At 36.5% G+C, this 12,554-nt stretch overlaps 1 protein-coding gene across 2 annotated transcripts in view; it reads left to right on the top strand.

Moving 5' to 3' along the window:
- Positions 1–2,712: 2,712 nt before the first annotated feature.
- The window catches only part of KLHL1 (kelch like family member 1), a 364,563-nt gene continuing 354,721 nt past the window's right edge, over positions 2,713–12,554 (top strand). For both annotated transcript variants that reach the window (XM_024748105.1, XM_024748114.1), the window contains exon 1: positions 2,713–3,215. In XM_024748105.1, coding sequence (XP_024603873.1) covers positions 2,713–3,215 — 503 coding nt within the window. The remainder of the gene's footprint in view (positions 3,216–12,554) is intronic.

Consider the following 12,554-nt stretch of genomic DNA (forward strand, 5'->3'; position numbering starts at 1 on the left):
CTCTTTCTTTCTCCTTCATTTTCCTTCCTTTCCTCCTTCCTTCCTTTATTACTTCATCTTTCCTTCCTTCCTTCCTTCCATCTCAATAATAGAATATAACACTAAAATTAAAAAATATATATATAATCAATATATAATCACCATCTGTTAAAAAATGACAATATTTTAATTCATGTTCCTTTATACTAAAACTCAATATTACATTTCTTTTGGGTCATAGAAGTTACTGACCTTTGAACAGATAACTTTTAAACTGTATGATAATAATATCAGAATTGCAAAGTAAAAGGGAATACAAAATGGAATTTTAGAATAACAACAAAAATGAATTTTATATTACAGTTTTTAAAGTTATAGGTACTAATTAAGGAAGAAACTATAGATATAACAGACATATCACTTATGCTATATTATATTATATTTATAAAATATAAATATATTTGTATTATACATTTTATATTACTTAAGTTAAATTACATCAATTTAGAAAATCCATGAAGCCTCAATTTCTACAAAAGTCAGTTAATTATATACACTTCATATTTCTATATTACCTCTGATGGAAAGTTTTCTCTGTCCTGCTTGTGATGTGTAATTTCATACACTGTTTTCTTCCCTAAGGGAAATACTTACTTGATTCAGTTCTTGGATAAAAATGATCTGTCACCATTGTTTGCTTTAAAGGGCTTTTTGCTTTTTTTTATTTAAACACTGAATACTGAAAGAAAAAAAACAAGGCACAGGGGATTGCAGTCCAGCTCTTGTGGCATAAATCAATATTTAAAATGCACAATAGTGATTTTTCTTCCTCTAAAGTAGGGATTTTGTGTGCTTAATTTCTTGTTTTATTAAAATGTCCAACTTTGTCTAGGAAGGACTTAAAATTTAGCTTCAGTTTCTGTTTAAATTTACTGCTCAACAATGGGGTAACATAACAGGAATATAACTGCACTTTAGTCTTTGATTTCTGTCTTTCCGTGCCCTGTTGGGGGTTGCTGAAGCTTTGGATTTCATAAATTTCTGTGAATTTCATTTCATTAAACAACCATATTCCTTGTTGAGTTAAGGAAACTACTATTTCTTTGACCCCAGTTTAGCTTTAGCAAAAGTGCCTGGGTTCTATTTTAATTGCTCATTAAAGGAAAAGCTGAAAAATTTCTAAGTAGTCATAGCTAGAAAGGGATCATAATCCTCATCATTCTAAATATAAGGAAAAACACATCTTTCCTTCTTCAAACAAGAGATTTTTGCAGAATAGTAGCCTTTGGATATACTCATTTATTGCCTAAATTCTTCCATACATTTTATATCATGATTTATGTACTAGAAGGTTATGCCTTGAAATTTTATTACACTTCTTGGTTTACAGAACAGCTTTCATTCTAAGGCAACGCACCAAATACACTGATTTTGCAATAGTCGTCCCCTGCACTAAGATGCCCATCTTCAGATTTCTACTGCGTGCCTCTGGCCCCCAGGGTGAAGCACTGCCTGAGTGCATTAATGGCAGAATCACAATGTAATTGTCAGAATGGTGGCATCATCACACTTTGACGCCAACATCCTCCTTTCTTTCTTCTCACTACAGAGAAACTAAGGCTAAAGGTTAAAGCATGTGGCTTATTAAATAATTCAAGCCATTAACCTGCAACCTGAAAACCGATGGCAGCCTGTTAAGTTTACGCTGCCATGATTCATGTTTGGTGTCTACTGATGCTAAAGCATATTGCCTGTTTGCTTTACGTTTATTGCTACATAGTAATGTAGTGAGGAAAGAGAATGAACAAAGGTGACAGGACACACGCAAGGGGACAATAAGAGCAGCAGACACACTTGCATAAAGAAGATTGAAGCCTTCCCTCCCTCCCTCCATCTCTCCGTATAGGCCCCAGTGCACATCTGCGTCACTGACGCTGGAGGAGGAGGCGCTGAGGCAGAGAGAAAATTGTACTGTGAGGACCTTGACAGCTTTACCGGCGCGGGCTTTTCTTTTTGCCTTCCTATGTTTTCTGGAATAGATTTTTTTTTTTTTCTCTTTTACAAACTGACTAGATAAAACCACCCCTTCTCGCCTTTCAGAAGGCATTTGACTTTCTCAGAGGTACCCGCAAGCTCTCAGAGCATCCTCCGAGAGACCAGTGACAGGAGAGCAGGTGCAACGAGAAGGCGGAGGGGAGGAGGGTGCGCTTCTTCGCGACTTGGGGATCTTTCTCTCTGCACTCCCCAGGAACTGAACTCTAAGCTGCAAGGATAGGGGAGCCGACAGCTTCTCCACTGAGGCTCTGCCACCGGTGCTTGCCAGGGAGGTGTATCCAGCTGTCGCTGCCTCCGAAGCTTCGGAGCGCGCAGACCTCTCTCCCTCGCCCATCTCCAGCATCAGGGTCGTACCTCCCCGCGCGGTAACCACGGGGACCCCGCAAGGAGATCGGGGATTCTCAGCCCTCTGCATCCAGCTCCTTCCTCTGCTCCCGGCCGTTGAGCTCACCACGCGCGGGTCCTGCGGACCTGACCGCCGCTGAGCCGCGCGGCTCTGCTGTCCGCGCTCCGCTCGTTGCCTGGCAGGGCGCGCAGCCGCCTGGTCCCGTCTGTTGCCAGGGTGCAGAGGGCGCCTCCCTCCCCCTCCTCCAACCCCAGGCTCCGTTGGCCTCCCCCACCCACTGACTCGTCTACTCCTGCATCCGCTGAAGCCCCTTTGCCTTCCTTGCGTCAAGCATGTCAGGCTCTGGGCGAAAAGATTTTGATGTGAAGCATATCCTGCGACTCCGCTGGAAACTCTTCAGCCACCCGTCGCAGTCCCCCGGCGCTCCGGCCGGAGGCAGCTGCCTGCAAGAAGACGGCAGCAGCAGCTTCGAGCACTGGGGACCCAGCCAGAGCCGCCCGCTCAAAAGCCAAGAGAAGGGCAGCGTGAGCACTTTCTGGAAGAAGCCTTCCTCTTCTTCCTCCTCTTCTTCTTCTGCCTCCCCGTCCTCTTCCTCCTCTTCCTTCAACCCACTGAATGGCACCCTGCTGCCAGTGGCCACGAGGCTGCAGCAAGGGGCGCCCGGGCAGGGCACCCACCAGCCGGCCAGGACTCTCTTCTACGTGGAGTCCCTAGAAGAGGAGGAGGTGCCAGGCATGGACTTTCCTGGACCACACGAAAAAGGGCTTGTCTTGCAAGAGCTCAAAGTGGAACCGGCCAACTCGAGCCACGCAACAGGTGAAGGATGTGGACACAGGTATAGTAAGTCCCCATGGGACATCCAAGCATTCCTCAATTTCCACTCGTTTCCCCCCACCCTGTGTGCTCTGGGTAGTTACTAAGTCTCAAACGTTCCAAGTTGAAAATTTTGGTTAAGAGATGCCAACCCGGTTTTTATTACTCAAGTTGCAACCTCACTAAAAGTTTCCTCCTTAGTTTCTATTGGCTCATGCATATTGCTTTTCTTTCCCCAAGTTTTCGGAGCTTAATCACATATTGAATATATATGCATTTTGATAACTCTCCATGTAGAGTGGTTCTCATATTTCTGAGGTTGTAGTATTCTTCTGTCATTAAATTACATACATCAGTCTCCCAGTTATTTGATATGAGGAGGAACTTCCTTTAAACACCATTCAAATACATCTCACATACTGGCCTAGAAACTGACTTGGCAGGTTACCTAGGATCCCTGTGGCTTGAATCTATATTCCAGGAGTAATGAGGTGGACAGTAGGCCACCAGACAGCAAGATTATCTTCTCTCTTTTTTTTCTCCATGAAGGACAGTGTTACTATTCTCTATCCTAACTTCCCTTTTTATCCTACTTTATGAACACCTTTGCTTTATTTAAAGTCTTAGAATTAAACTCTTGCTAATGCCCTTTGCACTTTTCTGTCCTGATTCATTGTCTCGGTATGGAGCTGTGTATTCTTAGTGAGCAGGTCAACATTTATTTCTTGTTTATATCTAATATTACACTTCTTTGAGCACAGTTCTTCTACTTTCAAGACTTATAGAAAACCTTCGCACACATAACCTCCTTCTGAGTTTGACATTTTCAAAGAATTGATTCATTCTACACTAGATCATTACTACTTTTGGCGTATAGTGATGATACGAAAAGATTTGCATTTAAATTCATATATATCAGAATATATTATTGAAGAAGAAATACAGGAGAGATATAGGAAAATAATAATGAAATTTTAATAAAATTTACCTTTCAGTAAAAATAAAAATTAGAAACAGAAACAATGTTTTAAACTTTTGCTCGATTGAATCAACTTTTTATAAAGTTAAGTCACAAAAAGAACACATAAAACAAAATAATACCATAGGTGGTCTTCAATTATGTTGACAAATGTGAAGTTAAAGATACAAAAATTATCCTTAAAAAATTTCAATTATATGGATTATGTGGATTTGAATTTTAAGAGCCTTGAACATAATCTAATATGTGATGACAATATGTAACATTATGATTTTAAAGACAAAGAAATTTAATTTGCAATTTTCGAGTATGAGAAAGTTTTTTCCATATATAGGCGATTAAATATAAATTTATCTATTATTCAATCAATTAAGATAATTTACCAAAATGGTTATAATTTTGGGTACTATCAATACTATGAAGTTATTTGATTTATGTATTCACTAGTGACCTATAGTTTTAGATCATTTTTAAAAATAAAATATGTTGGGCTTTAACTCCTTTAGTTGAGGAAATGTAATTTTTTAGTTTTAGGAAATCATTCATAAACATTTAGCAATTCACCTTATACATTTAAAAGAAAACCAGTTAGGTTAAACATTTACTAATTACTATTTTATTGAAATTGATATTTTTGTGTCTCAGACAGTTCAGGGAATAAATAGATTTGTTTTTCAGTCTTGAGTCTTTTTTTTTCAGTTTCAGTTTTAGTTTCAGTTTTGAGTCTTTTTCTTTCAGTTTTGAGTCTTCAAATCAGCTCAAATATCTGACTTTCTGGGAATATTAATGTTTAATAATGTTTAATAATTAAAAAATTTTTCTTTATAAAAATACAGTTTTAAGTAAATAAGGCATACTTGGCATGAGTAATTTCAGAAGACTTTCATGTAAATTGGACAATTTGGACATAGAAAATATAATAAATTAAAAAATAAAACTAATAACTAATAACCTCAGTTAGGGATGAAACATCCATCAGATTTAACTTCCAATCCCTTACTTTTGAATATACATCAGTGTTTATACACACAAAGGGTTGTAAATGGAAAGAATTCTGAAAATAAGCCAAGTGCCACCCCAAATCATATTTACTTTTGGAATGAGGATTTCCAATGAGGGCTTACATGTGTAAAATATTGAAAATCAGGTCTAATTTTATTTTAAAATTCTTATTCATGCTTAAATCCTTTAGTTAAATTTTAATTTCTCACTGGACAAATCAGTCAACACTGATAGTATTCTCATGGACTTTATATGTTCCTAAACATTCATAGACTACTGGTTCTGTGCTCATGATTGATTGACAACATGCTACTAAACTAAGCAATAAGCTATTATCAATATATATTATTATAATACGCAGTAAGAATAATGTTCATTTCCCAGAAAGGACAGCATTTCCAAAGTTAAGTATGGAATGGAAAACAATATGTAAAATATTTCAGTAATGTGGATTTACTTTGGTTTCTATCATAATCCATGCAGGAAATCTACATATTGTTCATAATGACCAATGAACACATGAAGTATATAAACCTGCATGATCATTTTGATTACTTGGGTCATTACTCTATCACCATTCTGTGATATCACATTTGATATTTAACATTTTGTTTCATCAATTCTGACCATTATGCTAAATTAATCTTCACGTATAAAAAAGAGTTGGCTCTTTTTCTCTTCCTTCATTTTCTGATCTTCTCTTTATTCATTTGGTCTCATACTAGTTAAGAACATTGTTTTAGATAAGCATAAGTAGCTCAGTTGGTTTTATTTGTTGTTCAAACAGCAGCTGGAAGTTGCTCAGCAGAAAGCTGCTCTTAATCTCAGAATTCTGGAAAGGTCAAATTATCATGGAGTTGAAACATAAAGGTAGCAATAAGACAGTAGTAAACTGAATTACTGCTGAAACCCAGCCTTTATCTTATCCCACTCCACCAGACACACATAAACAAATCTCAGTATTCTACTACCTTAACCACGACACCATTAAGAATCCTAACTCTAACAGTAATAGGCTCTTGCCCTATGCTATTAATCATTTATTTTTTCTACTTTACTGTCTGAATGTAATTTTTGGAGAGTGTATCATTTCCTAGCCATTCAGATCACTATATATTTTTGATATGCATATTTTTTGTCTAAAATTCTATATGTAGTAAAATAAGAAACCAAAGAGAAATATTTCTATTCTTGCAGTTTATAGTGATGTGAGTAGGAGAAAAGATGTCGTGTTTAACTACTTGCTTTTTTAGTTTTCTCAGTTCTCACAGAGTGCAGGCATCTATTTCCATGGTTTCAGTTACCACCCATAAACTGTATTTTAGAGCTGCATCTCAAAACCTAGACTCTGCCTCCCCACACCCACAACCCCCTCTCCCCCCACCTCCCCCATGAACTCAGGTCTCACACATCCACTTGACCTTTCTGGTAGATATCACAGATACAATATAAATACAGCACACAAAAAATTGAGCTCATAATCTCCCTTCTCTCTTGCTCAATTTTCTTCTTCTCTACCTCAGAGAATAGCTCGCCATATATTAGGTTGTGCAGGCCAGAAATCCAGGATCATATTTACCAGAATTCTCTTTCCCCTGATTTTCAATATTCCACCAACCCCTGTCACTTTTCCTTCAAAAATGTCCTCCCCTATGTCTGTCTCACATCTCTCCATATCCATTGTCCACACCTACTTTTAAAATACTGTCATCTTTCAACTCAACTTCTGCAACTGCCATCTGCATCCTCTTTCCTCATTGATTTTGCCACCTGTAATCCTTTCTCCACACCAGAGTCAATGAAAATTTATAAGATAAAAATCTAAAGTTTTCCCCCATATCCTGGCTCTCCTTTTATTTTTCAAAGCATTTCCACCACTCTGACCACACTCTATCTCCTGGTCAGTTAGTCCCTGAAAGAGCTGACCCTTGTCTGCCATCCAGGCCCTTCACTCATCACAACCCCACCATTCTCCCCTGTCTTCCACAGGCAACGTTCTTCTTTACCATTTTTCTCTGCCTTTGGGCCTCACAAAATTAATTCCTTTCCTTATTACATAGTGGTTCTCCTTCCCTCAATCCACCCTTTTCTGTATTCATTCTTATTCATTACTGAGATGTCTTGAATAAAAGTTCTGTATCTTTCTTAAAGAAGTGTTCATTGATCCCCCAGGAAAAATCATTTAAAAAAATTAAAATTTATTTTATGTTCTTAGAGTAAGTGTTCTCTGTCTTCAATTTCTTATTGAAGCCATATATTAATATCCATGCTTCCTTTTTTGTTTGTCTTTAACTACAATTGCCCAGTGGACAAGATGTTTCTGTTTTGCTCATCATTTTATCCCTATCATAGAGCATGTAGTTACTCAATAAATATCACTGAGTGAATACATATTTGTCATAATCATAATGAGTGACATTGATTAAGAGTTTGCTGTCTTCCAGATATCAAGCTGAATATTTATATTGTGGGATTTAATATTCAGAACAGCCCTATGATTCTGGTACAATTATGGATCCCTTTGTTAAAATGATTACATAATCATTTTATGATTATGAGAAAACTGAGATATAGACAGGTAATTAAGTTGTCCCAAACCACAGGACTGTAAGTAGTACAGCTAGATTTTTAATCCTTACACTCTGACTCCTGACACCATATTCCAGGTGATTTTGCCAACTCTTCTTTACCTCTGTTTAAAGAAACAAAACAGAAGAAAAGAGGCTCCAACCAAGATTATGCTGAAGCAGTTCTCTTGTTCCTCTGGTGGAAATTATGCTTGTGTCTGAATGTTTAAATACATTCTTTAAAATGATAGTGATGGACAATGCCTGAGAAGGATCAGTCAAGGAGGACTTGGCCCAAGTTAAAAAACATTCAGTTATATCCTGAATTATGGTTCATTCAGTGTATTTTAATTTTTAATTAAACAAAAGTATGAGGAAATAACCTAGATAGGGAAAAATTATTTAAATTTGGAATCCAAAAGAAAGCATAATGATAGAAACTCTCCTTCTGAAGTTCAGAACAATTGATAAAGAGAAGTGTCACAGACAGAGAGCATATACCATTAGAATCACATGGTCATATTTGTTTAGAATAAAAAGAAAGCAGCCTTGCTTCAGTCAAAAGAAAAATTTAAAAAATGGCAAAGGGCTATTTCTTCAGGAAAGTAGTTCTCAAACTATTCTTCTATGGACACTAAATTAAAATAATGTTCATATTTTCCCTATGACCTCAATTTCTTAGTGAAAAAGTGTATAGCATGATTTTACTCAATTTTATGTCTTCCTTACTAATTTATTCTAGGCTTGGGTATTATACAGCCTATTAGCATTTAAGTCAGAACTAGCAAAAGACAATAGCTTGTTTGGGGAAAGTTTTTTTTTTTTTTTTACTTAATTTAGGATGGGTTTACCAATATTATATATTGCTTGCAAAGAGGTCCACAATTTCCAGGTGCCCTCTCCTCTGAGCAAATTTGCTTCAGGAAAACTAAGAAGATCATAAAAGAAAAGGTAATAAGATCACTAGGTTGGATTTTCAGGTACACAAAACTCCACAGCTATCTGAGATAAAGATGTGAGTATATTGGGTTAGCCAAGAAGTTCATTCTAGTTTTTCTGTAACATCTTGTGGAAAAACCCAAACAGACCTTTTGGCCAACCCAATAAATGCAAGATTAAATAAATAGAACTCTTAATTATAACAATAAAACCTCTACACTAATTGAAGAACCACATTCTGGCTTTCTTTGATAAATTGCTAATGAATACTTTGTAAACTATATCATTAACCACTTTAAGGTACTACTTTAAATAATTTAAAAATATTAAAGAAATCCTCCCTATCCAACATTTGGTTAATATAGAATATACTATTGATCAGATATTTATTTCATTGGTTTATTTTTCCTAAGTCTCAAAAGATCATTTGTGTATCTGGAGGATGATATGCTTCTAACAAGTACATGTTAATTCAAATTTCATTGTTTTTGACCAAGAGCTCTTATAAAATTTACAGAAAATTTAGACCTGCAGGGTATTTTAGAGTTATGTCAAGTTTCTGAACATGAAAATGACAACATTTTAAACAGAGTCTCATAGTAATGAGTCTCTTTTGATTTATTTTAACATCCAAAATAACTGTAGGTATTTTTGTAGTAGCTGTAAAAACAAATGCTCTGGAATTTACATATTAGTTTAGACCAGATAATAATTAATTTACCTTTCTGCATTTAAGATAAGGTTATTCAAAACTTTGAAGAAAACATCCTATATAGACACAGATAATCTGAGCAGAATTAAACTATTTCAAAATCTTATGTCAAGTATAGATTGAAAAAAGAAGGGCTTCCCTGGTGGCGCAGTGGATGAGAGTCCGCCTGCTGATGCAGGGGACACGGGTTTGTGCCCCGGTCCGGGAAGATCACACATGTCGCAGAGCGCCGGTGAGCCATGGCTGCTGAGCCTGCATGTGCGGAGCCTGTGCTCCACAACGAGAGAGGCCACAACAGTGAGAGGCCCGCGTACAGCAAAAAAAAAGAAAAGAAAAGAAAATCTATTGAACAATATAGGTTTGATGCTAACTACCTTTGCTGACTTTTCTGGCCAGGACTTGAAAACAGATTGATCTAAGTACTTATGAAAGCATTACAAAGTTTAACTTGACTAGAGAAAATGTGTACTATGATTTTAGAATCCCAGGAAAATGTCATTTTGAATAGTAAGCAAATGAGACAGATCATTTTGGCTGAAGATCATGTCACAGAAATGGTACTTAAAAGTAATCTGAGAGTCATCAATAATAGTAAAGAGTGGAATCAGTTGATATTAATTCTAAATTCAGCTTTTCCCATCGCCTAGGCAGCCTTAGTCCAACTCTGATAATTTCTCATAGAAAATCATTCAGTTTAATTTCCTATCATACTTGTTTGTGACACTGTATCTTGGTAGATCATTTGGACTCCTTTTTTCTTACTGATATTGCTAGATGTTTACCCATGTAAATCAGCATTTTCATCTTGGCCAAAATATGATAGAAAAACTTTAAAAATAGGATCAGAAAATTGCGAGAGTTTATACTACAAAGGAAGGGAGAATACAATACAACTATTTTATAGTTCTTCAAGAGGTGAATGCCAAAATCGATTTGTATCTACAATAAAGTATGTGATTTGGTTTGGTTTATTTCTTTAGTAGATTCTGATTATACTGAGCTCGGCCCACCAGAGCAACACCCAGCTCTACCCACCACCAATGCCTCCAATTAGGAAGCTTACACAAGCCTCTTAGATAGCTTCAACCACCAGAGGCCAGACAGCAGAAGCAAGAAAAACTACAATCCTGCAGCCTGTGGAATGAAAACCACATTCACAGAACGATAGATAAAATGAAAAGGCAAAGAACTATGTACCAGATGAAGGAACAAGATAAACCCCAGAAAAGCAATTAAATGAATTGGAGATAGGCAACCATCCAGAAAAAGAATTCAGAATAATGCTAGTGAAGATGATCCAGGACCTCAGAGAAAGAATGGAGACAAAGATCAAGAAGATGCAAGAAATGTTTAACAAAGACCTAGAAGAATTACAGAACAAAAAAACTGAGATGAACAATACAGTAACTGTAAAGAAAAATACTCTAGAAGGAATCAATAGCAGAATAACTGAGGCAGAAGGATGGATAACAGACCTGGAAAGCAGAAAGGTGGAATTCACTGCTGCAGAACAGAATAAAGAAAAAAAGAATGAAAACAAAGGAAGAGAGCTTAAGAGACCACTGGGACAACATTAAACACAGCACCATTCACCTTATAGGGGTCCCAGAAGGAGAAGAGAGAGAGAAAGGACCTGAGAAAATATTTGAAGAGATTATAGTCGAAAACTTCCCTAACATGGGAAAGGAAATTGCTACCTAAGTCCAGGAAGTGCAGAGAGTCCCAGGCAGGATAAACCCAAGGATAAAAATGCTGAGACACATAGTAATCAAACTGACAAAAATTAAAGAAAAAATATTAAAAGCAACAAGGGAAAAATGACAAATAACATACAAGGTAACTCCCATAAGGTTAAGAGCTGATTTCTCAGCAGAAACTCTACAAGCCAGAAGGGAGTGACATGATATATTTAACTTGATGAAAGGGAAGAACCTGTAACCAAGATTACTCTACCCAGCAAGGATCTCATTCAGATTAGATGGAGAAATCAAAAGCTTTACAGACCAGGAAAAGCTAAAAGAATTCAGCACCACCAAACCAGCTCTACAACAAAGACGAAAGGAACTTCTCTAAGTGGAAAACACAAGAGAAGAAAAGGACCTACAAAAACAAACACAAAATAATATAAGAAAATTGTAATAGGAACATACATATTGATATTCACCTTAAATGTGAATGGATTAAATGCTCCAACCAAAAGACCCAGGCTCATTGAATGGATACAAAAACAAGACCCGTATATATGCTGTCTACAAGAAACCCACTTCAGACCTAGGGACACATACAGACTGAAAGTGAGGGGATGGAAAAAGTTATTCCATGCAAATTCAAATCAAAAGAAAGCTGGAGTAGCAATTCTCACATCAGATAAAATAGACCTTAAAATAAAGATTATTACAGGAGACAAAGAGGACAGGGATTCTTCAATATGTACAAATCAATCAATGTGATACACCATATTAACAAACTGAAGGATAAAAACCATATGATAGTCTCAATTGATGCAGAAAAAGCTTTAGACAAAATTCTACATCCATTTTTGATGAAAACTCTCCAGAAAGTGGGCATAGAGGGAACCTACCTCAACAGAATAAAGGCCATATACAACAAACCCAGAGCAAACATCATTCTCAATGGTGAAAAACTGAAACCATTTCCTCTAAGATCAGGAACAAGACAAGGATGTCCACTCTTGCCATTCTTATTCAACATGGTTCTGGAAGTCCTAGGCACTGGATTCAGAGAAGAAAAAGAAACAAAATGAATACAAATTGGAAAAGAAGAAGTAAAACTGTCACTGTTTGCAGATGACATGATACTATACAGAGAGAGTCCTAACGATGCCACCAGAAAATTACTAGAGCTAATCAATGAATTTGGTAAAGTTGCAGGATACAAAACTAATGCACAGAAATCTCTTGCATTCCTATACACTAACAATGAAAGATCAGAAGGAAAAATTAGTTAAACAATCCCATTCACCATTGCAACACAAAGAATAAAATACCTAGGAATAAACCTACCTAAGGAGGTAAAAGGCCTGTACTCAGAAAACTATAAAACTATAAAACACTGATGAAAGAAATCAAAGATGACACAAACAGATGGAGAGATATAGCATGGTCTTGGATTGGAAAAGTCAATATTGTGAAAATGACTATA

The sequence above is a fragment of the Neophocaena asiaeorientalis genome, unplaced genomic scaffold, assembly GCF_003031525.2.
Source record: "Neophocaena asiaeorientalis asiaeorientalis breed wild unplaced genomic scaffold, Neophocaena_asiaeorientalis_V1.1 scaffold81, whole genome shotgun sequence".
Taxonomy (NCBI): domain Eukaryota; kingdom Metazoa; phylum Chordata; class Mammalia; order Artiodactyla; family Phocoenidae; genus Neophocaena; species Neophocaena asiaeorientalis.